The sequence below is a fragment of the Colletotrichum higginsianum genome, chromosome 6 (genome assembly GCF_001672515.1).
Source record: "Colletotrichum higginsianum IMI 349063 chromosome 6, whole genome shotgun sequence".
NCBI classification, from domain to species: domain Eukaryota; kingdom Fungi; phylum Ascomycota; class Sordariomycetes; order Glomerellales; family Glomerellaceae; genus Colletotrichum; species Colletotrichum higginsianum.
In genome coordinates, this window is record NC_030959.1 from 2,504,593 (window position 1) to 2,529,505 (window position 24,913).

Consider the following 24,913-nt stretch of genomic DNA (forward strand, 5'->3'; position numbering starts at 1 on the left):
AGGCTCATTTGTATGGCAACGCGAGAAGAGAGACGTGAGCGGACGAAGTGAGGTTTGTTGGCTGACGTTGGGTGCCTCGTCTCATGAATGGGATGAACCCAGGGTCTCAAGGTTGACGCCGCGCGTGGTGTAGGTTCAGGTATAGAGCCTCGAGTCCACCACAGGCGAGTGACCGTCGCAAAGTAAGGAAGCAAGAACCGAGGAAAAATGAGCCTTGGTGTTGGGGGGAGGGGGTAAAGCAACACAAGATCCGGTGACTCGCTGGCCCAGTTCTGCCATCAACGCCAAAATCTGCAGGTATCATTTGATACGGCTAATGCTATACTCAGCTCCAGCATGTAAGATAAAAAGTCAAAAGGGTATTGGGCAGCTGTCCTTGTTCATCCCTCTCATAGCCGCAGCCTGACCTGAATCCTATTGCGCGTGAGACCCTTCATCTTGAAATATTATGGGCATCTGCGGTGGGCCGGCCGGCCGCACCGACCCGTCGATAACACAAAAGAAGCCTCGCCGCTCCTATGCTCGCTCCTGCTGCTCGTTCAGCTTGCTCATCTGGCTCGCCATGCTCAAGCCGGTGCCCTTCCTCATCTCCAGGGCTTTCGACCATCTCTTGTTCTCGTGAGCGGGAGGCTTTCCGGAGCCCGTGAGACCCAGCACCTCCATCAGCTCGGGTATCTCAGCGTGGTCTCGGGTGGAGCGCATGCGGTGGCACCAGGTGACCCTCTTCTCCTCCGGCTCGAAATCGTCGTCGCCTTCGCCGTCGATTCCCTCCTGGCTATCGATGCTGCTCTTCTTCGACGTCATGGCCTCCTCGATCTGGCGTTCGGCGTAGGGCGTCGAGACCTCGGTGACGAGCTCGACGGGCTCGAAGAGAAACTCCCCGCCGACCTGTCTGTGGTCGCCCGATTTAGTAGCCAGCCCAGCCTTGACCTGCTTCAGCCCTTGGAAGACGCTCTCGGCGGCCGACTTGATCATGGACTTGCGCATGTAGGCGGGGCGGGTCCCCAGCGCGAGGGTGCGCGTCATGCCCAGCTTTGCGAACAGACGTCTCGTGGGATCGGTGTATACGGGGAACGGACACCCCGTCTCCTGGAGGTACATGTCAATCAGACCCGGGTTGCCGCAGCCGACGACGGCGATGAAGGTGCTCATCGGGAGGCCCAGCAGGGCGTCGGGGGTAACCGATTCGGAGAGGGAGCGGAGAAATTCCTGGCAGTTCTATGACGGGGGGAAAGGAGGTCAGCAACGGTCAGGCCCGCAGGGTTCGGGGAGGGGGAGCTTACGCCGCAGAAGAAGTGACGGATGAAGATGATGAGGACTCGTCTCGCGGCATTGGGGCCGCTGTATAAGCTCTTGAAGGTATGGCTTTTCCCATGGCGGTCCAGCACGACGTATTTCTCAATCTTCTTCAGGATCTGGGGCGTTGGGAGATCGTTGTTGGTATGGATCTCGCCATCGAAGTCGGCAGGTTTCGTATCGTCGATCTCTATCGTGGTGTCTCTGGTGTCGTGGCCCGTTTGATGCGTCGTGGATCTCGTGCGGGTGGTAGAGGCGGCCGTGTTGAGGGGTTGCACCGACTGGTCGGTCGGCATGAGCCCCTCCCTGGCATCTATTGAGGATGGCCTAGGGGGCAGTTTGGGCCTCAGCTCGTCACCTGTCGCATCGTGGCCATTGGGCACATGGGTTTCGTTCGTCCTCGTGTCCTCGGTCTCAAACTCCGAAGCCGTCCCTGTGGCAGTGGCAGTGGCAGTAGGATCTGTCGTCCCCGTGGAGTCTGTCGCAGGCTTGGCACTGCCATTCGTCGGGGAAAAGTAAGGATTGGCGGCGGCGGGCGCGGCGGGAGGAGCTGACGGTACAGCAGCCATGACGTCGCAATTCGGGTGGGTTCCAACGATGTTGGGTATGTTGGACCAGGGACTGTCTTCTTGAGTTTGGAGTCGCGCGTGCAGTGGTGATGTACACTAGCGGGTTTTCTGTTATCCTTCTCCCGTGGTCGTCGTGATGGTCGTCGTCGTCGTCGTCGTCATCTGGTGGTCAAGGTCGATTAAGTAGACGTGCTTTTGCGCGGGGGGAAAAATAAATAGAGAGATGGAAGACTGAGTTGCGCCCAAGAGGACGAGAAAAGAAGTGGTCTTGAAAGAGGCGCAGCAGCTGCCAGCGGCCGGGGTCGCGATCGGATTGAGGTACCTAGAACTGACAGTGCCAGTGAGGCAAAAGAGAAGAAGAGGCGCCTCTAAAGGGCAGGGGGGACGGACGCTCGGTCGATGGGGATGGAGATGGGGAGAGAGGCGGGCTGTGAAGCCGGTTCTCAGCTGTGTATGGTTTTCGACCTCCATACAGGTGCCCAGGTAGGTAGGTGGTAGGTACGGATACTTTGCCTAAGTAGCACCTAACAGTGCTGGTAGCGTTAGCGGGCCCCACTCTCTCCCTAGTTTCGGGCTCATCATCTCCAATGGCGGCGGCACGACCGCACTGCACTACAAACGCAGCGACACGCCGCCTTGTGCGTGGCTTGCGCTTGGTTGGCGATTGCAAGGGACGATGCGAAGGCCGCCCGTCATCCACGGGGTCCGGCTCGAGCCGGTGATTGACGTGGGAATAGAAACTCGCGGCCCAGCTTGTGACCGGCAATGAAGGTTGGGCCTCGGACCCTTGGACCTTGGACTTTCAATGGCCTTGGGATCTTGGCTTTCGCTCCCCTTCCTCTCCTCTACCTAAGGACATTTTGTTTCATCGGCATATGAGGTCATGGTGGAGGGCCAAGGTGGTTGTGCTCATTAAACTACGCACCATGTTTTGGCTTGGCCGCTAACTGTATTTGAGCCTCACCGAGGGAACGTCTGCCCGGTGGTGCAGAATAGGGGTTCATTAGGGTGTGATTCTACTTACTATCACGGCCATAACCCGATGGCCATAATGCGACGACCATGAATACATGGTGCCCGCCTCCCCTTCACTCCCTCCGAGAGATGACTGTCTGCTGCGGCGTCTTGATGAACTGCTCTCATCACGAAGTGAGACTTACTCTACCCCCATCACCAAGGTCTGCCTTCTCGCTCTTCTCGGCCAAGCCATCTCATTTCTACCCTTCATTTCCCCGGAATGAACGAAAGACGGGAGTCCACCGGCGGGCGAACCATTAGCCCCCGTAGCTCCGTAGCCCCCGTAGCCCCCGTAGCCACCGTAGCCCCCGTAGCCCCCGTAGGTGAAGGAGAACCCTATGATAGTGCTGCGGACAAATCTCCCAGCAAAAATGCTATTTTTACATCTTCCCTACTCATCACTCCCCCACCCACCTGACAGACCCTTGTTAACCATTCGTCTCGCCCGTCCAGGCCGACGAGCCTCCCCCCTCCCCCCCCCACCGTTCGGCAACAGTCCACCGTGCAAATCTCGACCACTCCGGACCCCGCGCTCTGGGTGCCCGCTGCGATGCTCTCCTCCTCAGACACAGTGGGCACCGCGCCGGGGGTGAGGGGACAAGCATAAACGCTGTAGGCCGCACCCTTTCTTTCCTTTCCACCCTTCGGATTGGCCAAGTCGTGCGGCCACAGGGGTCCTTTTTTCTTCTTCGATATTGGTTCCCTGTCTCTGTCTTTTTTTCCCCTCCTGGTGCTTGAGCCGCAACTTTTGCCTGCGCCGGCGACTGCGAACGGCGACTGCGAACTGCGACTGCGCCTGCGTCGCTTCGCTTCCTTTTCCGTCGTAGCTGTTGTTTCTTTCCACTCCATCTCCGAACCCCACGACTCGCGCACCTCTCTCTCTATACGCCCCCCTTCGACAACCACTCGTACATCTCGACGACGCGACCTGAGTCGACTCTTCTCGCTTGATTTAACTTGCCAAACACGGAATCTCTAACTCGATCTCTTACAGCTTGCCTGAGCCACCATTCGCCCACATTCATACCGGCATCGGCACGAAACCTCTTCTGCAAGGGCGTCCGGAATCGTCTGCCACACTCGCAAACCTCTCTCCACCACTCCCACCCAAGGCTTCCTGACGCCGACACTGACTCATCGGTGTTGATACCGGGCGATTTCGCCCTTCCAATATACACCTCGCAGCTCCCAGCAACAAAGACCGCTGGGTGTTCCTCTTTAGAGAATCGTCTATCGTTGGGATGGCTACTCACTACCCGATCGGACCAAACCCAGTCTGACGGCCTGCCACCAGGATGCCGTAACCCCCATGTTCTTCTCCAGCCTTGCGAGGCAATACCCGGCGGCTTCTGATAGCTGCATACCGAAGCAGGCCTGTTCGGCTTTGGGTATTGGATCCACTCACTGGTAGGTAAAGACGGCGTGTCTGGCGATCCTCATCGCTTCTTCGTGTCTTATTTCTCGCACAGAGAGATATTTATCGGAAGAGAGATTCAACCCAGCTCGTATCCCCTTGACGCTACAATGTGCATGTCAACGCTCAAATAACCAAAAACCCATTGTTTCCCGTTTCTTTATGCCCCATATCCATCCGTCATAATCATGTGTCCGCCCGCCTTTCCCCCAAACTCCCAGCCCTTCAAATCCATTGCGGGTATCCCGGTCTGTCTGTTCTCGTTGCGACGGGCTCGAGAGGCCCCATTTCTGTTTCGACGACGACGGCCTCGGCCTTCTGCTGCTCCAACAGCTCCCGATGCGCCTTCCGTTCGCTCTGCTCCCTCAACAAAGTCTTCTTGACGCTCCGCATCTTGATATAGATGTATACGGCTAGAGCCACGGTCAGAACGCCGGTGGCACCGAACACGACGTTCTTGATGGTACTGTTTTGCTGCTTCTCGACGAGGAGAACGCCGAGGTACACCAGGATGATCTGTTTCGGCAGCGTCAAAAACGTCGACACTGCAAAGTGCCAGAACTTGACATCGCAGGTCGAGAACACGGCCGTCGAGAAATGCGACGGGATGACGGAGAATCGAATGATGAAGACAATCTGTCAACAGGGTCAGTCTTCCACCGCCTCGTTCAGTCCGGAAGAACATAAAACGTACCCAGAAACCTCCATCGCGCGTTAACCGTGCCAACGCACCGTAGTTGAGGTTCGTCCTCTCCAGCTTTTGCGCCTTTCTTCGCAACGTATACTTGAATGCGAACCAGGTCCCGACTGCATTGCAAATCAAATCAGCACGACTGTCCGTCACTCGTAGAAAGAACAAAAAGAAGAAGAAACCCTCAAAGGCCGCTTACTCTCTCCGATGAATGTGCCAGCGGCAACAATGGCGAAGCCGATCCACAGACCGTACACCACGCCGCACAAGAGCGCCACGATCTCGTGGCCGAACAGAGGTGGGAACGAGATCAAAACCAGAATGGCGATGGGTATCAAGAACCCTCCCGGCAATGATCGAACTTTTTCCGAGAACGGCCGCAGTTTCTGCGGTAGTAGCTGAGCGTCAGCATATCGAGCTTGTCAAACATGCCAAGGGGTGCCACGGACCTCGACGACATCATCATGGTGAAGACTGATAAAGACAGTGGCCACGACGATGGCAATTCCCAAGAGATGAAGTGCTGCGCAAACCGCCTTGTCAGTAACAGCGTCCGCAATAGTTGCCTCTAGAGTTCGGGTCGCTCGTACGGATATACTTGGGCGTCAGGAAGATCTTCTTCCAGTTGAGAGGACGGTATTCGGTCTCCTCGTCGTCCTCTCTCCGTTCTCTGGTCCTGGCCATCTCGACGTCGGGCATGGTGGGAATAGCCGTCGACTGGTAGTGATGGTGATCTGGATGTTGGGCGATCGGGCTCCAGCGACCGCGGGAAAAGATGCGACCCCTGGCCATTTTGATTAAGAGTACAAAGAGCGAGCGAGTATCAAGGGGAAAGAAAATGCATATCAAGTAGGGAGATGGCGGGATCTGAAATCAATGCGAAACCGGAAAGCGGAACGCACAGCCACCCAAACATCGGCCAAGAGAGACAGTCGTCAGTGCTGCGGCCCAGGCATTCGATCGAATCGCAGGCGCAGCATTCGCCCAGGTCTCTCCCTGATCCAAGAGGCACATCGCGTATGCAGGGCAACGGGAGAATCCCCCGCACCTCCAAATGAGCTCCAGCCAGCGGCGACATGGGTCTGCCTCCCACCCGAGACAAGGAGATCCAAGGCGAGTTGATGGGCCGCTCCATTGCAATGTGAGTACGATCTACAGAGACTGTATGGACAGTGGGAGATTTCACGTCATGACTTGCGTGTTTCGCGCACGGTAATGGGTATCGCACGCAGTATCTACGAACGAGACCGGACGGCCTTGTGGCGACGGGGGCCCCTTTTGGGGAGGCGGTTGACCGACAACCAGAGTTGAAACACCAAAAAAGGCGTCCGAGATCAACGACATTCGCCGATAACAGACGCTCACAATTCCCGACACCTTGTGTAGATAAATAAGTCCACTCAAGAAATTCGGTCGTGGTCTGTCTCGACGGATTGGGAGGGGGGTTGAGCGTGCGAATACGGCCCCAGTGCTCCTCTCCCTCAATCAGTAGTACCTCACACACCATCTTCTCTCCAACGGGAATCCGCTTAACAAGCTCAGAGTTCTGTAGCCGTGCCCTTCTCTCTCTCTCACACAGTCTCTCCGTATCTCTCCCTCCCTCTCCCTCTCTACAAAGCTACAGCGACAGAAAACTCTATCACCCAGACTCTCCTATGCCTTTGTTGCCGCACTGATCCTCGAGGATCATCAGTCCCGGTAGTCCCGGCGGTCGTTTGCTGATATGAACTAGAGGACCTGCGGTACGCACCACCATTTGTCGTCATGCCAAAATGATATCCAGGGATCCAGAACACATCTGAACGGGCATGGGGATGGCATAATTTACGAGGGTGAATGCGGGCAGCAACCGCCGAGTATAGTGTACACTCCCTCAAGTCACACACTTTTCCCTGAAACTTTCACAAGGCCGCCCGTCTGTGTATGCCCGCAGTGGGGTGGGTGGTGCGCCAGTTCCCCTCTTGATAACGTTCGGGTCCTACTTGCACAGTGGGCAATAACGCTCGTTCTCTGCGCTGCGTTGGACAGGTGTCACCTCTGGCGAACTCCCGGTCGGCGCGGGCAGCCATTCGACCTTTGACGTGCAAGTTTCTCCGTCGCTTGCCGGTGGCGAGGTCAAGCGTGCTGTGCGTCGCCCGTTGCTCCGGGGCGACCTTTCGCAAGGGCTTGAGTGATGGTCACAGTCACGGGGTCAAAGATGTCCGTCCTATGGTCTTTGATGGCTTGGATAATGGACTGTCGTAGGCCAGTCGGGCTGGACATCCGGCGGTAGGGAATCCGCCTCACCGTCCCAGAGCCTCGAGCCTCGAGCTTCAGAATGCTTTGGGCCGCTCAATCGTTGTGGTTCGAATCATCCATATGTCGCGGGGGGGCGCTTCCCATATCCCGTTGTAAGCGCAAGCTCGTCTTTCTGACCCGTCCAAGACACCGACGTTTAATGCAGGTCCGTCTGCAGAGCGGCAGCCTGCAGCCTGCGAGCTGTCATGCTTATGCTCATGCTCATGCTCATGTCATGTACGGCGAAGCCACTGGACGCCAAGAAAGATCTGTGCCCCGAGACGGAGGAGAACAGACAGCCAGGCAGCGGGCCGCCCTCGCTAGCGCCGCAGCGTCCCCTCCCGCGCCGTTGCCAAACGACGACGACGACGACGACGAGCTTGTTTGCCCCGTGGTGTGGCTTCTTGGGGGTGGCAGTGCGAGGATCTTCTCTTGGCGAGGCGGATGGGGGGGGGGGGGGGCATGTTTCGGCGCCGGACCTCGACGGCCACCGGCTCCTCTCCCGATGGAGATTTCGGCTCCGGTGGACGGCGGGGGCTTCTTCCTACGTCAAAGAGATCGCCATGTTACTATTGCTACAGATACTATGGCCTATGTTCGACGGGTCCTCGCCAGATAATTCGTCATCCGTGCTCACCGTACCCACGGATTGACAGGCTCCCTTTTCGCGTAATACCTCTCATAGTAGTGGATGGCTTCTGTTGATTTCCGGCCGCGGATAACCACCTCCCCATTGTCGGACCCCGTGTTTCTGTCCCAGACTCAGCAGGATCGTGGTAGGTCCTGATGTGTGCGAGAGTTACAATCTTCAGGTCGTGACTAGTTTTTTATGGCTAACCGAGGATTCGTAAATTCCATTGGAGCCATTCCTTTGCTGCCTTGAAATCCCATGGCGATCCGGGTAGAATACACAATTTGCACATCCAGGTCTTGACAACAAGGTAGAGTTTAGTTTTCCCCCCCTCAAGATGTAGCATTCTGACGAGCCTCGGTCCAGAGGATGATGTCGAAAAGGCCCATCCTTCAGAGCGAGCCAAACGTGTCGGAGAAAGCATCAACGCATCACAGCAACGCCCTCTTTGCAGCGCCTCCTCTCGAGTTTGAAGAGACTTATTTCTTCACGACCCATCAAATGTACTTATACGATCAGAGGGAACTCTCGTCAACATCATGATTTCCATATCCAAAATCATCTCTAGCGTTAAAGCAGGCAGGTCAACAACTTCTACGCAGCACGGCGTCGATCCCAATACGGAACAAGCACCCATGCCCGTCCGGAAGCCCGCCCTGGTGGACCACAGGCCTGAGGTCGAGAGGCTCGCTGAGGCCATCGACTTGCGCATCGGAGGCGCGACCGTCCCGTTCGACGTGCTCCGGGTCAAAGAAAAAGACGGGTGCAAGATCGTCCACATCTACGCACACACGCCCGCCGCCGCCGACGACGAGGACGACGGCTTGAGCGTCACAGAGAACGAAACCGACGATGTCGGTCCGAGCGCTGAGATCGAGATCTGCCTAGCCACGGAGAAGTGGTGGATGAATGTCACCAGCGAGATCATGTACGTTGCCGACGGCAACTGCGAGGACGGCGGCAAATTCATTTCTGTGCTGCTTTATCTGGCTGAACTGAACGACGAGGTGGCCGAGGAGGAGGAGGAGGAGGAGGAGGAATATGTCAAGGTATACCACGGGTTTCAACCTGAGGAGATCAACCCTTCTTAGGTCTAGGGAGCGCTAGGGTAGCAGTCTGCCGGTTGTCTGATTTCTGTTGTGGCTACTACGCATACAAGAACTTGAGAGAACTGGGCTGGCCAGTCCATGCTGAGTTTCACGATATCGGAACAGACGAGTCCCATCACGTCAGTTGATATGGGTATCAGCAAATAGGTTCCAAGGTATCAATGTATCAAGTAAGAAGGCCTCGGAGAGCTTGTTGGAACGGGAACGAACTAGAACAATGCCAAGATCGGGAGTGTCGCCTTAAACAAGCTTGGAAGGCTTCATTTCTGCAGGGGACCCCGAGGGCTGCTCCATTTTTGTGCTGGGGGGAGGATCCCAAGCGAGGTCTCCTCAAGGTATTCCGAAATAGTATCCCGGTGATCCAACAGACATAGGCTTGAGGTCGGTAACTGATTGGATCTTGCCACGACGGCACAGGACCGCGGCCGCTGAGCCGCCCTTGGCTACATCCCGGCCCGCAAAATCGGCCAATGAGCGGAACTGTCACATCCAACACAACGTACGTGCAAGGGTCTGAGTGTGATGCCTAGATGGATGATGTTGCTCCTGCCACCGTGGGTCTTGTTTGATAACGAGAAACCCTGCCTGGGGTCGTTGGCTCTGCTCGGGTTGCAACTTTTCCCCAGACATAGATTCCAGCAGACGCCCCCCCCCTCTTTCTTCCACCCTTTGACGAAGCTGCTGGGAAAATCGCTGTTCCCGGCCAGTTGAGAAATGAGCTCCCTCACGACAACGTTCACGCCGCCGGCGTCCTGTACCCATACGGGAATCGCGCACATCCAGGTCAATGATGTGCAGTACTACCTCCTCCAGGGCGAACCGGCGTCTTCGACCGACTGCTACCCGGACGGGTACGACCCGGATCGAACGGCTCTTTACGCGCCGGGTGTCTGCCCGAGTGGCTACACCGAGGCTTGTTCCCGGCTCGAAACGTTCGCGACGGTGACAGAGACCATCTTCACCTGCTGCCCGACGTAAGTCTCGCCCAGCCCTTCGCCTTCTCGCTCGCTTCCTGTTCTGCTTTATCCGCATTCCACCCCCGAACTGCTGGGGTACAATGTGCGATATCAGAAACAAGCTGGGCGCATAGCTCTTGATGCCTTGGAGGAGCTGCTTAGGAGCCGACGCTCTTCCCGCCACGCTGAATGGCCGATGAGCCGCTGACCGGGAACCCATACAGTCAACTAGTACATTCGTGCCTGACGAGCACGAACGAGAGATACTCGTGGCAGAACACGCTGGCCTGCTACAGCACGATCACGACCGAGCGGGACGGAAAGTGGACCATCAGCGCCGTGACCAGGGTATCGGACGGGACGACGCAGATAGCAAGGGAGACCGGCACCGAGACGTTTGGCGCCGTAAACGCACACGGCGTCCAGATCAAGGTCTGGGACGGCGCCTTCCCGACATCGACGTCAACGTCGGCTACGCAAGACCCAGGACCGACCGCGGCGCAGAGCGAGGGGTCCGTACCGAGGGAAAGACAGGACGGCGATGGTGCCGGCGCCGGGACGGGCCTGAGCTCCGGCGCCGCTGGCGGCATTGGTGCCGGTGCGGGGGTCCTGGTGATTTCGGCCTGCCTGTTCGGGTTCTGGCTCTTGAGGCGCAGGAGGAAGAGGAAGACAAATGGGTATGCGGCCGCCTCCAAAGGCAATAGGCCACAGTCGAGTACGAACGTGCAAGAGCTGCCGGCGGAACCGAAGGAGCCGTCCGTGAGGCACGAGATGGTCGGGGATCACCAGTATCCGTATCGGCCGGGGGATCCACCCAGGGAGTTGGAATCGAGAATGTGAGTTTGAGCGAGGAGCACTTGGTGAGACGCATAGGCGTGATGCGAAGGGGTGTGTCGCGTGTCGTTCGGCATACTGCTTGGCGTACCTTCTGCCCAGCTGAGGCACGGCGCAATTACCTGTTAGTTTGGGGCCGAAGGGACTTGATACGAGCTTTATCAAGCCCAGGCCCGTCAATATCGCCAAGGCGGTATAAACTAGGTGCTTTGTAGAAGATATGTAGAGCCTTTTGTTTCTTTCGATAGAACCAGTCCTTGATATGAAAGTTCCGAATGTCGGAGACTTCGTGCTCTTTCGGCATCATGATTGCCCGGCTCCACCTCCGGAGCCACGGCGCCGCTTCGTCCATCGGGCCGCCCAGCAAAAGGATAACCCCGAATGCCTTTTTGAGTTCCCCGCCCGTCTTCTCGATGGGTACGTGTCATGCATGCCATGCGGACCCGGCCAGACTCTGGGTGGAACCATTCGAGAAGGTTCATCCGCGCAAAGGGCGATCAACGGAGCACGCACGACTCTCCTTAATCTGCCGCTGGGTACAAAACTCTTGAGAAATGCAACGCCTTAAAAGAGTCCAACTGGTGGGTTCGGCTTCGGCATCGCCAGTTTGGCATGTTCTTGCTTCTGTCGAGTCACTGTTTCGATAGGCTGTTCACAAGCTGAGCCTGGTAGCGACTAGCAAGCTTGACGTCGATGATATTATTCCATGCCCAAAGGCTGCTGCTGATCGACTCGAAAACTATCCCATCGGGTCCCAATGGCCATTGCATATGACAGAGGTTGGGGTTTATGGTCAGAACTATTGCCTATCAATCTTGAACTGATTGTTCTGTCTCTGTAAGAACTACCCTGTGCAGATAAAACTGGAGTATTGTTAGACTTCAGAGCAGTGAAGCCCATTCGCACCTGATGGGACTCGCGGAGGGCATCGGCGAAGAAATGAGAGAAAGGTTCAAATGGTGACACAACTATTCCATCCGGGCACCACGGTGCTGGATACGAACGTTGTCTTCAGATGAACCGGCCAACGCTGGCCTAAGGATCCATGTCCTTGTTTCTATAATTCCCCCATTTGACCTATTCCAAGAATCCCAAGCACCGCCCTGAACGTCCACTCGCTGGAGGTCCGCGGGCTCCTGCGCAAGCAAACCACTCATCGAGTCCACCAACCCGAGTCATGTACTTCCTTCTTTCCGTTGCCATCGGGGTCTACAGCGCATCTTCTTGTAACATGAACAGAAACGTGAACAAAGTCTTTGAAACGGACAAAGAGTCGAATGAACGATTGTGTTAGATGGCAATTGAGGTTATAATCTTTGGCTGTGTATCTTCGAGTCCAACCAACACTGGCAGCTGTTTGACTCCTTCTCCTGACAAGACAAGGACACGGTTCCGAGGTCGAAATGAGGTGTTCTATTATGCTCTGCCACCTTCTCCACCGGAAGTAGCTGCGGGACCCCAAGCGAGCGGGTTAGAGTTTTGGACTACTGAGCTATCTTTGTACTCGGGTTCCCCGGCAAACGGAGATTGACAGCTCATGCTACGGTAGGAGTGCAGTCTGCGATGTCCATTACGGCATTTGAGGCAATATCAAGGAATGCGTTGCATGCTCCATACCGAGTCCGAGAGTGAAAGCTAAATGCAGATAGATCGACGAATACGAAGGATAGCCCCGCGCACCTTGGTATAAGAGGCTGGAGGAGCTGCATCGTTTTCTCTGTCATTCCAGTAAACCAGTCACTCGTTTCCCCAAAACCCCAACCACAGTAGAATAATTCTTCCAGTCGACCAGTAGTAATATTCAATATGCACGCCTTCACCACCATCGCCGCCGCCCTCCTGGTCGCTGGAGCCCAGGCTGCCCCTGCTCTTGAGAGCCGCCAGATCATCTACGGATGGTGAGAACTTTCCCTTTCCCCAAGCATGGGTTGCTCTTAGCCGCAGCTCCCCCCCCCCCCCCCCCCCATGCCAGCCTGGTTAACTTGCGAGCTGCAACGACTGACTCTTGAGGCGAAGCTACTTCACTGGTGACGGCATCGTCGACCAATACGTCAGCGTCGGCCACGATATCGACGTCACTGGCGCCAGCGGCAAGACCTGGAACCTCGACTGCGGCACGACATCGCAGCAGCTCGTCCCTAACGTCTTCGCCAAGTGCGACGTGAACGGAAAGCAGCCCTTCGGCATCACTGCCAACGCAAAGGACGTCAAGTACGTGAACAATGTCGAGTGCGCCGTTGAGAACCCAAGACTGACCATTTGTTCTGCAGCGCCATCAACTGCCCGATTTCCTAAGTCAACGATCACATTATCCAACGTCAACCATATACCACCGTAGCCTTGAAACTAATAGATACTTAATTTGAACACCTTGACAACATCATTCAATTAGATTAGACTTTGTTGACTAAATGACAGTATTGTGTTATGATCCAGTAAGAGATGCATGGCTTGGGTTCTACCGACACCTTGATTTCCTGCCCAACCATCCTGTTTCTCATGTTGGAATGCACCCATATGGATTTACTCACCGCGAAAAGGTATCGTCGGGCTTGTGGCTAGTGGATAGACAAACTAAAGCATCAGCGTCAAAGTGACGAGTTCGAATCAACAATTAGTACCGATAGCCCCGCCCACCATCAGAGGCATCTAGGAGGATGTTTTAACCCATTAGTCTCTAAGAATCTTTTTCTAAACATGTCCCGTGTACTGATAAAACCTATCTTTGAAGACAAAGGGAAACATTGCGCAAGGATTTATACAGACGACGGTTGACGGTCAAGAAGCCGTCCCTCGCCTTTCCAAAGCATCGGTGCTTCTTTCCGGTTTTTCGCCAATGGAAACCCATGAGACTACTTCATTAGCACTCGGAGATCAGAGGCTGAGAAAGGATTGGTTGCTCTTGCTAGGAAGTCCCTTTTTCCTCAATTTCTTGGTCTGACCATGGCTTGATACACTTCCCTCGTCACTTGCCGCAGACAGCAACATCTCTTGCGCAATCAAGTCACTGTGCTCTACATCTGGGCTTGAACAAACTTTATAGAGATCTCTTTGCCAGCTGTATTTATGGCATAATTTTGAACCTCAGATACCCTAGTAACAGTATCAAAATTAGACCACTTGGGGCCAATTGTAACGAAGGCGAATGCCTATCCACTTGAGATACACTATTCACGGTTATGAGCGACTCATGGTGTAAAAACAGATATGTGGGATAGATTTTGTGGTTGACGCATCCAAAGTAGGAAGCTTTTTGTAGTTGTTGAAGTGGCAAAGGATATGACGAACAAGTGAACTTCGTATATCAAGCAGGCGCAGGGTAAGACTGCTTTCTATCAAAGCCTGTCCTGCTCTCCCTGATCTCATGCTAACGCCGAAATTTAAGCTCGAGCTAAGCTTAATCCTCCCTGAATATTGGAAAACAGTCTGTCTTTTCTTGATGCAGAGATACAGCTCCTAGGCTGTTTGAAGAACGGGCTCTGGTAACTGAGACTCGCGCGATGGAGCAATCTTCTGCAGTCATTAAGCAAGGGTGGTTCCAGCTCTGTAGCGCAGCAAATCCTTGGAAACGATATCATAGTGGCCTGTTTCCCTTGGAGCAATAACAGTGAAAGTGGAAATGGCCAATGTAGATGGAGTATAAAGGTACATATTTGACGCTACGAAGTTGAGCTCAGAGGACCTAATGGACTTGGCCGGGCACCCGCTTCTCGGTCCTGCCAAGGCACATCTGAGCCGGGACGGGACGTTCAGCCGAATCGGGTCCGAAGCCCGGAGCGCCCTTGCAACTGATCCACTAGGTAATGCTTTAGCTGTGCGTCTTGCAAAGACAGTGCCTCACGAGGATGGATTTTCTGGCCGTTGAGGCTGCTCATGGGTTAGAGGGCTCCCAGTAAACATCCCAGAAGCTTCTTTTGCGAGCACATTCCATGTATGGTAATTCCTACCGAGGAGTTCGTGGCGGTATACTTGTTCCATTCATGACGTATCGACGATTTTTGAAATGGCAACACTTTACAAATCGTATCGTATCGTAGGCTTTCCCGAGCCACTCGGGTGACATAAAACAGCGCCGATTATGGGTGTGGCAGAGGTAAGGAAACAGGCGTTGTTTTTTATCGCCCGAGTGCCGAGGCAGCTGGTGGAACTTTTTCCACGACAAAGGACGAGAGGGCGCAAGTTACTGCCAGGCGATACAACTCGAAGCGAACACGCTGAGTTAACGAACACGGCGGTTGCCCCCTCCCCCCGGATGCTGGAAATCATGCGGCCTTCGGCACTATGTCTGCTTTGACAGTAAAATACACGAAGACAGGGGTATCCCATAATCAGACCTTCGGAGTACATGAACTATGACACCAAAAACCACTAGACTTCAGATGCTTCACTCCAATAGATCCAGATATCCAACAGGGAATCTGAGTCTTGGCCATACAGATTCCGGCAAGGCCTCACATGCCCGGCAAGGTCCGACATATTTGGTTTTGGCCGGTGTTTATCGCTACTCTGGTGGCCTGTCGCTCTTTGGTCACCAATTCCAGCCGAGTGAACTAAATCTATTGGCTGCCGTTATTTGAGACAGTAAAGGTAAGCCACGTTGACAGACGCGCAACATATTTCCGAAAGGGCTAGATCCTGTCATGAATACATCCAAAGTGCGGCAAGTCAGTTTGAAACTACTGCAGCCGGCATGATCATGCAAGCGGCCCACGATTGCCTTCAATCATCTCCACCTCGATGACAAGTTAAGGACCCTTTGTTCCCACTCTATTTTGCGAATACGGAGGTCCGCTTGTTCACAGGCTACCACTCCAGCGTCGCCACGTGCGATTCATTCCCTCCGACGACATACGTCACAGAAGCTCGGCTGGCTCCGAGGGCTCTCTCGAGGATTGGGGGGGAACTGCACGTTCTCTTAAGCTTTTTGAGCGTATGAAATATCAGGCCCGGAAGCATCTGGTGGATTCTCGGCACATTACTGCCGGTAATGATAGATAAACCGACGTCCAAAGCTCGTTTGCATCGCAGTTCTTACTAGTCGATTCGACTGCACTACGGCAAGCGTTGTTTTTCTGGAGTTCGACGGCCGACAGAAATCGATTTACAGGCGTCTCGATCAGCATTGCACTGGCGCTCTGGTCCGAGCTCCCGGCCACACGGAGGAAGAACACGGTATCGCCAACTACGACACCCCACGATGATCGTCCAGAAGACATGGCCGCAATATATTGCGGTACGTGTTCTCATCGTCATGATGAGAGACCTTGGGCTACTGGGTTTCACATACTTCTATGCTATCTTCGCCCTTGGGGGCGTCAAGGCCATCGCACACCCAGTCTCCATTTTCATCGAGGTTATTGCCGCCATCGAGGTCCTCTTCTATCTCTTCTTCTTCCTCCCGTATAGATGGTACCTCCAGACGTACAAACCCTATCGGCCTCCCCCCATGAGCCGGTCACAGCGGGCTCGTCTCTTCTACAAGGCGTTGAGTCTTGTGCCAGATGGGGAAGACTTTGTACGGAAGTGGATGCTCAATGCTCACATGGAGGATATTCGTCGAGAAAACCTGAAAGATTGGCTGCTTTGGGCGCTCTTCGAACACGACAACACGACCAACCGACCCACAAAAGAGATCAATGCCGAACTCGACCAATACATCGACGATGCGGAAGAGACGTTTGGGATCAAGTTGCGTTCGGGTAGGGGGAAAGCTGAGGCACTGAGGCTTTCCTTCGACCCTGTGATAATTCAACATCGTAGCTTGTTCTACTACATGGTGAGTTGGAAGTTTTGATTGTCACTCTTCGTATGTCTGCGGAGTCTACAACGACACACCACAGACAACTAAAGGCAAACGATAGATGGTTTGCATTCGATTCTACCTACTGAATATCAGCTGACTGTACTCTCACCAGGTGATTGGAATCTTTGATAACCTGATGGCATTATATCTCCTTACGCAAGGATATCGTCATTACAAACAGCCGTTTTCGACGTTCTTCAAAGTCTTCCCTGTTCGGCTCGTCAACCTTTTGCCATTCACCCACTCCGCTGCCGACGGGATGTCGTACTGGTACCGCCCACATAAGTCTACAACAAAACGTCCGATCGTCTTCATCCATGGACTAGGCGTTGGTTTGATTCCTTACATGTTCTGGCTTCACACCATACCAAAGGATGTCGGAATCCTTGCCGTGGAAATGTTGCCGATATCATCACGCGTTACGACATACCCACTCCCTCCAACACCTGAGCTCTGCGAGATGATAGTAAAATGCGTCGCGCAACAACGAGCTTCTCAGCCTGCCCCTGGTTCGGGAGAGAGAGGAACGTGGGACGACTTTGTTCTCATTGGCAACAGTTACGGAACGTTGTTGATGGGGCAGCTATTACAAAGAGCGGACTTCGCGCCACGGGTTGCCGCGACTATCCTGATAGACCCGGTCTCTCTGTTGCTACACCTCCCTGATGTAGCTTTTAACTTTACTCGCAGGGAGCCGACGCCCTCTATACGCGGACGAACAGGACACGGCAACGAGTGGGAGATCTGGTGGGCGAGCGCAACAGATGCCGGGACTGCATACACACTCGCACGGAGACTCTGCTGGCGAGAGTCTCTGATGTGGCGTGAGATGCTGACCCCAAGTCTGCGAAATATCGAGGCGGGCTACTATGCCTCCGGCTCTCCAGAAGAAACCGCCGTTTTCGGCAACGGCGTGCAAGTGGGAATGCGCAGCACCGTGATCCTGGGAGGGGAGGATTGCGTCACTGCCCCCAAGTCGGTGGCTAGCTACGTGTACTCCGGGGATGTAAGATGGTCGCCGGATGACATTGAAATCTGGAAACGATATGAATGGACCGGGAAACAGGAGTTGGAGCTCATGTTTCTTGATGGAAAGGACCACGGGCAGGGCATCATGGTTCCGTTTCCTCACAAGCCCATCCAAAACGTCATCGAGACGTACTGCCGACGAGACGACGGATTCGAGCCGTTCGGCGACAAGTTCATTGGCGGGCCCGAGAGCATCTACGGCATGCCACAACAGACGCAAGAGGTTGTAGAGTTGAAGAACATGTGAAGGATAGTATTGAATGTGTCGGCCGCAATCTTCTGGAGCCTTTGGTACCTTGTTCAAACTACCATCTTAACTATGGTGCTTTGTGGAACGTTTCGGACAAGCTTCTGGGGGGTTGCCATCACTGCAGTCCCTCTCGTGAGTCACGCAGCCACCACTGTTTTCCTTCAGGCATCATGTAATCAATTCTATAAGCTAGCATCGTCACGAGCTCTTCCATTTTCATCTGTGATGCATATTGACATCCTAAATACTAGTTTTCCAGATAATTAGGATATGATAGACTGGGAGATGACCAGTCAATAGACGTTGTCCGTTAAACTCTCCAATTCGCGAACAATACACCAAAAAAATCATGTAGAGATAGACTGGGTTGGATTTATAGGGCCAGACCTTGAATGGTTTTTTCCCCTAAGATAGCGGGACTTCAAGTTCAATTACACTGGAAGTGCCTGGTGGCTTCTTCCAGAGCTTGGCCACCCTGAGTCCCACAGAGTCAAACAGCGCCAGCCATTGTTTCTCTGTGCGCTCCTGTGCACAAAAATGTACCATCATTGCAATATCGTACGCAGCAGCGCCCGAGGAACATTTTTGGTCGTCGAGTACATGATCGTAGATGAGCAGTTTGCTGTAACCAGGCTTCATTGCACTCTTCTGCATCAGCAAGATTTCTCGAGCTGATTCATCCGGCCAGTCGTGAATGATATGACGTAGATAATATGCTCGTGCATCTGTTACACAGTCAACACCCTGCGTAGCTGGCTCTGTGTTTGGAGCTTTACCCTTTATTGGCTGTGGCGTGAAGAAGTTATATTCCAGCTTGTTGACGGTAGCGGGGATAATCGACTTTGCGTCTGCATCAGCAATGACTTCTCCAAGATCTTCGAGATAAAGCCTCGAGGCTTCTTCCGGATACATATTGTAAATATTCAGAAGGCCCTGACCAATGCCTCCGCCTACGTCGACAAAGAGCGGAAGTTTGGGGTCAGATTCGTGCACCAAATTTTGGGGAGGATAGATGTCTGTCCAGGCTGGCTCCATGGTTGTCGATACCTTTTGGACAATGTTGAACGACTCCCCAATCTTTGGATTTTCCTTCATATACGACCAAAGGTCTCCATTATAGCCGGTGGACTTTTTCACCACGGTGTCGTGTGGATCAGTGGGATTCTTGTAGCCTCTCTCGGCTAGGTATTCAGGCATGAGGCGATATTCATTTTCGCAAATTAAATAACTAACATTGTTAGAAAGAAGTTTCCGTCACATGTGGGTAGCAAAGATACTGACTGGAAGTCGGTGAGCATGTTGAAATCCGGATCTGCGAGTTCAATACAGAACCGATTCGGTTTGAACTTCTCATCCGGGGTCTGTTCGAGAAAGCCGTTCGAGGCCAGAAGCCGGAGAAATCGATCTTGGGCAGTCAGAAAATCTTATGGATGATTTATATGGCCAATAAGACAAGGCAACACTTACGTAGAAGCTGAGGATCACAGTTTCCGACCAGCTCGGCGAGCTGCGCGCTTGTCATGGGGATGTTGCCTTTCTCGTGCCACTTGGGCATCAAGCCCACATCTTTGATGATCTTGAGCCCGAGTGTAACAGCAGACTGCTCTTCGTTAACTTCAAAATGACATCAGCTTGTTCGTAAGAAAACGTGCCATGTTTGCTTGGATTCTGACGACGGTCTCCCAAGGTGACTCCAACCTGGCAATGGCTTCGTACGTTGCTTGAAGTGCCTTCGCTCGGTCTTTGTCACTAGCAAACGCATCTGCGGTGACATTTTCCACGGTGCACAAGTACTCGGACCCACGAGTAGATCCGCCGTTCAAGCTATTAGCTGTGTTTGGTCCCGAGAATGGCATTGCGAAGCAGTCGGAATGTGTAATTTGACTCCCAAGAGTGAGAAAGAGAAATCAATATTGAGTTCCGTCCAAACTAATGGAAATTTTGAGGCTCGAGAGATGTCTTTAGATCTCAGAGCAGACGCTTAAGTACCTGATGCTTGATATGAGGCGATGGTAAGTGGATGTAATGCTTTCGACTTTGGGTGCGATACTTTTTCCCGATTTCAACAAAGGAATCCGGCAGTACAGATGAAGATAAATCGATTCGGGAAAACTGTATCATTCATTGATGGACGGTAGGGCTAAATTATGATACGACCACGACTGGGTTGCCTTACTTGGAAGGGGAGATCCTCTTCCGGCGCCGCTAAGCACCGAAAGTCAGGTCTAGCGTCAGCAACGAAAGATGCGTTGCGGTCTGATCAACCTCTGTCTGTAATTCAACCGTCACATTCGCTCAACGCTTGGAAACCGGCCACCTATCAATGGTGACCACTGGCGGAGCTCCGCACTCTCAGAGCTGGGCGATGCAGCAAGAGACTTTGTTTCGTCTGGAACTTTGGAAAATCGGATCCTCGAACCGGAGTTCCAAATCCGGGGCACGATAAGACTCGACTGCGGGACGTACAGTGACATAGACTTTGGGCTCACAGACACAGAGTTCAAAACTCCAATAATCTCCACCTTTAGCAGACCATAACAGGAAAATTATTTTTCGCCGAGGTCAACATCCCATCATCTTTTCCGTCGGCTGATTGGCAATGCACGGTACAGAGTGCCGAGATCAACTAAAAAGCGGAATGGATTAGTGATTGAGTCCATCTCTCTACTTCTCTATGATGAATAAGAGGTAATTAATACGTAGGCAGGCCGGGACCTCCCGTCCAGCCTGAATGGCATCCCTCCAGAGCAGACACGTGACACTGTTGACATAAAAAGCTTGTGAACATGCCATCATAGGGCGACGAGTGCGGGTTTGGTGTGAAAGCTTTCCCGTCGGGATGACCTGAGTAGCCTAGTCTGGTTGAGACATAAGAACAGAAATGCTTGCCTAGATATGGCCGCAAAGACATCGTCAGAAGTGGAAATATATCATTTACAGGCTTACTAACAGTTCCAGGCAGGTTGCCCTTGACACGTGTAATAGGCATACAAGCTTGTCAACATTTATAGTAATAATACAGCATATCTAATGAACCTTTTGAAGTTTGTTTTGATTGCAGGCTATTTGTATGGAGTTGTTTTCGACTGGACCGACGATATGGATTCGTGTGAACTGATTGGTCCATTCACTGGCCGTCTCCACTGTCCCATCGGAATCCTGCTGGGCATACACCATTGTGATTCTCATAGATGTATCCCTATAGAACAGAAGCCCAGTGAAGGTGTTATTGGGCTTTTTTGGTTTAATGAGGTGGTGTTGATTTCCGTAGGTCACCAGTCAAGGACGGTGCAACAGCATCCGAGCCGATAGTTCCTCGCCGTGCCGACATCTGACAGATGCCGATTCCAACAGAACCCAAATGTTTAGTATTCGGAGATGTTTGATTCCAACTCTGTCAAAAGACTGATTTGCTAAGGATGATTTGCTCTCAGGACGGTTGACTTCCAAGGCTGGGTAAACATTTTGAGAGCAGACTTTGGACGAACATTGCCTCGCGCCAGCATGTTACAGGTACTGCACAGCAATGACTCAGGACAACCTAAAAAAGTCGCAGCTAGCAAACTTCACCATATTTGGGGCTGTCGTAACACTCCGTGTATGTGACGCCGGAGGAACCCGACTGAGCCAGCTAGGTGATGGGTCTTTTGTTCGCATAATTAGTCGCAAGAACTCTTCTAGGAGAAGTTACGCATGCCATCATGAGGCGCTGCTAGTGAAGCGAGTTGGTAACGGCATGATGTCCAAGTTTGTAGTTCCTTTGCACTTGTTCCCCGTCAACGACGGTATTCAAACGAATTAAACAGTGTTAATAGGCATGACTTGAGCCAGACGAATATTCTTCGAAGACCTTTCGGGTTTTGCAAAGCGAAAGCACGCTGTTAAAAAATAAAAATAGAAGAAGAAGAAAAAAACCACCCCAAAGGTTTACTTCGTGTGTTCTTGCAAATACTATGTCACAGCCAGCCCTATCCGGCATACCTAATCAACCCGCGATTTCTGGGCCCAAGGATATAGAACTGCGCGTAGGAAGCGTGCGCGGGCGAACTCGAGAAAGAAGGCCTCGCGGGTCTTGGTGCGGTCCGAATTCTTCTCGTGCCTGAGATAATTACTTCCATAGCAAACCGACAGTCATGGGGGGGGGGGAGGGTTGGCTTTTTTGTGATTTTACTCGCATAAGAAACAACAACACTGCATATTTCACTTGGTCTCATTGAAGTTGTTCCGTGAATGGGTTGTAGACGTTCGATAGGTAAAGGTCTTACATTGTAGATGTTTTGCCAACATTCCAAGAGAAGCTCTGCCAATGCAGTCCGACTCAGGGTGTTCCGAGTCCAGGTTACCTTGACGATAAAGAACTTTCTTGATGCAAATCCTAAACCATCACTGCTGTCAGGGGCCTGCCGGCAACTCAAAAGTCTTTCTTGAACAGATCCCCTCACCTTCAAAAGGACGCAGATCTCGGCCGACCTGTCTGTGTCTTGATCACATCAATCAGTCTTGGATTACCTTTCCAATGATCTTTACGTTGTGACAGAAAAATGAGCATTTTGCTTGCGAGACCCATCGGCTATGGAGATAAACCCGATCATCGCCGAAATTTGGACGCTGTGTGTCATTGCGACTTTGCTGATTGCCGCCAGGGTCTTTTGCCGGGCGAGACTTGTTGGTGTCGCTGGTTTTCGACCAGATGACTATCTCGTTTTCTTAGCATGGGTAAAGAAGATGACCGATAGCACAGGAATGAGTGCCAATGACGTACGAAATGCTGACGTGCAAACAGGCCCTCTACACGTCCGTGTGTGTCATGGCGACACTTTTCACTCTCGTGTCGCAAGGTCGGCACACGTCGTTGCTGACACCGGAACAACGGAGGACAATGCCAGAATCGGAGTTGTACGTTGTCCCAAAGTGTTTGAAATTGCTGTGGGCACTCCTGCTAAGTTGTTGGGCCAGCTATCTATGGGAATATGGATCGAAGAACTTCGTTGCTGGCATGTGCATCTACGTATCGATCGTGTGGACGTTGAAGTTTCACAGTAAGCAAACGTTTGATTCGGGCTTCTACTCCTTTTCGGAATTGATTTCGACGTATACTGACAAAAAACAGTGCTGTTCTTCTACCGACGATTGGTCGCGGGGCAGTGGGTAGAAAAGTTCATCTTCCCGGTGATGGGTCTCGTGGGCGCGACAGCAATTGCGATAGTCTTCATCATTGCCTTGACTTGCCGGCCCCTCTCTAAAATGTGGCAGATCCGACCAGACCCCGGAGGTAGGCCGACTCATCATTATGTGTTGCAAATAAGCCACTAAAACGAAACAGAAAATTGCGTCCCACAGAACAAAGTCTATTTCTTCAGCATTCTTTCAATGAATGTGGTCACTGACCTTTGTATAATTGCAATTCCTATACCAGTAAGCCTTCTTGAGGCAGAGTTCTGCGCGGCCTTACTTTATTGACAAACAGACCAGGTTCTCAGTCTGGTTCGAGCCTCTGTCTGGCGTAAAATTGGAGTATACTTTCTCTTCGGACTCGGGGTCTTCTGTATAATGGCAGCTATCATCCGTGTGATTCTGATATTTCACGTAAGTAACAATCTCTCTGGTTGATCTGCTTCTTCCAGATACTCATGTCTGTTTGACTAGCCAACCGGACAATTTGGTCCGGGCGCTATGTGGTCTCTCCGAGAAGATTTCGTCGCGATCTTTGTTGGACAGGCCCCAATGATAGTGCCGCTTTTCAAAAAGAAATTTTGGACACAGAAGGGGTATCGGCATACACCGAAGTCCAGTCAAAGATCCGATGGTATCGAGATGAGTAGCGGAGCGTCAAATCCCAACAAAAAACCTCGGGATCCTTTCAGCCTTACTCAACTATGGTTTACACACATCACAAACCCGACACGAGCAACGCAGAACACACAGACCGATGTCACGGCAGTTGCTAAGCACAGTTCAGAAGCGCTTGCAGTAACGGAGGAAGAGATCGCCGAACCATCTCAAGACGGTATTGCCGTCCAGGGAATTATGGGTGGGATCGAAAATGGAACCAAAAACAGCCTCGAGATCTCTGTTGTACCTGTTGTCACGAATCCAGACGCCGCAGGATCAGTTGACGGGAAGAACGGATAGTATCTTGAGGATTAAACAAGTTGATACCGCTGAGCTAGATGTTCGTGATGAAGCAGGAAAGAAAAGAAAAACAAGGCCCATCAAAGTCACAAGCGCATCATGAAAAATGCCTATCTTTAAGAAGCTGGGAAACATCAGCTGGGCGACTAGACGCCCTCATGAAACTGCACCTTTGTGGTACAAGCCTGCTTACTATTAGTTTCGGAAGAAACCGAGCATTTCTAAAAACCTAATCTTTAGTTAGATTTTTTTTGTATAGGACTGTTGTAGGACATATCCCTCGTGACCTTTGACCAGTTTAATGAGTCAGCTGATCAGAAATCGGACTTTGGGATATCGTGACTCAGTGGGTAACGTACGAAAGTTGAACCAGTGGGTGGGGGCTGAACTTAACGGCATCATCCACAGCAAGCAGGGCTGCAGACATGAATACAGGGCTGATGATAACATAGCTCTCAAGAAACTTCTGCGGCATAAAAAGAGTGCTCTCTTGGACCGGGTTCCGGGTTCGGACCGGGTACTAAGCCTGGCCACCTTTTTCCAATAGACTGATCGATCAGTCGATGGGCTCGGCCGACGGGGTTTTAGTGTAAGGCGCACTTGACACATGCCAAACAGCCAATCATAGAGAACAAATCAGTGGACCCTTTGTTATGTCAACGTATGAGCGTTCCGTTTGAGCTCCGGCAGCAGGTCTTTTATTCTTGTGCAAACCTCGTAGTAACATTCGTCTCAGTTGCAGCAAGACATGCGATAACACAACTGCCTTCCAGTCATCCATACCTTACTTACGCCCTATTGCCGCCCTATCGTCGTCCTATCTGTCCGTGTAGTGAAATGGTCAGTGACATCCTTGACCATACCGTCGCCACCGAAAACGCAACGCAAGCAGGGTTGTCAAAGGC

The 24,913-nt window shown here is 52.6% G+C and overlaps 9 protein-coding genes across 9 annotated transcripts; 6 read left to right on the forward strand and 3 right to left on the reverse strand.

The window, feature by feature from the left end:
* Positions 1-516: 516 nt before the first annotated feature.
* On the reverse strand, positions 517-1,865 carry CH63R_09156 (uncharacterized protein; the record flags this gene model as incomplete). The annotated part of the gene is made up of 2 exons (XM_018304130.1): positions 517-1,218; positions 1,284-1,865. 2 exons carry the CDS (start codon positions 1,863-1,865, stop codon positions 517-519), a joined length of 1,284 nt encoding a protein of 427 aa, XP_018156153.1.
* A 2,656-nt stretch (positions 1,866-4,521) lies between these two features.
* Positions 4,522-5,779, reverse strand: CH63R_09157 (Cytoplasm protein; the record flags this gene model as incomplete). Its single annotated transcript, XM_018304131.1, has 5 exons — positions 4,522-4,932; positions 4,991-5,103; positions 5,187-5,385; positions 5,437-5,510; positions 5,578-5,779. 5 exons carry the CDS (start codon positions 5,777-5,779, stop codon positions 4,522-4,524), a joined length of 999 nt encoding a protein of 332 aa, XP_018156154.1.
* Positions 5,780-7,499: 1,720 nt separating this feature from the next.
* Positions 7,500-7,883, forward strand: CH63R_09158 (uncharacterized protein; the record flags this gene model as incomplete). Its single annotated transcript, XM_018304132.1, has 1 exon — positions 7,500-7,883. One exon carries the CDS (start codon positions 7,500-7,502, stop codon positions 7,881-7,883), a length of 384 nt encoding a protein of 127 aa, XP_018156155.1.
* Positions 7,884-8,530: 647 nt separating this feature from the next.
* CH63R_09159 (uncharacterized protein) lies at positions 8,531-8,986 on the forward strand (the record flags this gene model as incomplete). The annotated part of the gene is made up of 1 exon (XM_018304133.1): positions 8,531-8,986. The coding sequence occupies one exon, from the start codon at positions 8,531-8,533 to the stop codon at positions 8,984-8,986; it is 456 nt and encodes a 151-aa protein (XP_018156156.1).
* Positions 8,987-9,718: 732 nt separating this feature from the next.
* Positions 9,719-10,800, forward strand: CH63R_09160 (Transmembrane alpha-helix domain-containing protein; the record flags this gene model as incomplete). Its single annotated transcript, XM_018304134.1, has 2 exons — positions 9,719-9,978; positions 10,185-10,800. 2 exons carry the CDS (start codon positions 9,719-9,721, stop codon positions 10,798-10,800), a joined length of 876 nt encoding a protein of 291 aa, XP_018156157.1.
* A 1,800-nt stretch (positions 10,801-12,600) lies between these two features.
* Positions 12,601-13,089, forward strand: CH63R_09161 (uncharacterized protein; the record flags this gene model as incomplete). Its single annotated transcript, XM_018304135.1, has 3 exons — positions 12,601-12,692; positions 12,805-13,005; positions 13,065-13,089. The coding sequence occupies 3 exons, from the start codon at positions 12,601-12,603 to the stop codon at positions 13,087-13,089; spliced, it is 318 nt and encodes a 105-aa protein (XP_018156158.1).
* A 2,902-nt stretch (positions 13,090-15,991) lies between these two features.
* Positions 15,992-17,873, forward strand: CH63R_09162 (Alpha beta hydrolase fold family; the record flags this gene model as incomplete). Its single annotated transcript, XM_018304136.1, has 2 exons — positions 15,992-16,570; positions 16,710-17,873. The coding sequence occupies 2 exons, from the start codon at positions 15,992-15,994 to the stop codon at positions 17,871-17,873; spliced, it is 1,743 nt and encodes a 580-aa protein (XP_018156159.1).
* A 408-nt stretch (positions 17,874-18,281) lies between these two features.
* CH63R_09163 (O-methyltransferase) lies at positions 18,282-19,732 on the reverse strand (the record flags this gene model as incomplete). The annotated part of the gene is made up of 4 exons (XM_018304137.1): positions 18,282-19,104; positions 19,158-19,299; positions 19,344-19,476; positions 19,529-19,732. 4 exons carry the CDS (start codon positions 19,730-19,732, stop codon positions 18,282-18,284), a joined length of 1,302 nt encoding a protein of 433 aa, XP_018156160.1.
* A 2,909-nt stretch (positions 19,733-22,641) lies between these two features.
* On the forward strand, positions 22,642-24,008 carry CH63R_09164 (Kinesin-like protein; the record flags this gene model as incomplete). Its single annotated transcript, XM_018304138.1, has 4 exons — positions 22,642-22,915; positions 22,987-23,148; positions 23,344-23,462; positions 23,523-24,008. The coding sequence occupies 4 exons, from the start codon at positions 22,642-22,644 to the stop codon at positions 24,006-24,008; spliced, it is 1,041 nt and encodes a 346-aa protein (XP_018156161.1).
* Positions 24,009-24,913: the final 905 nt, after the last annotated feature.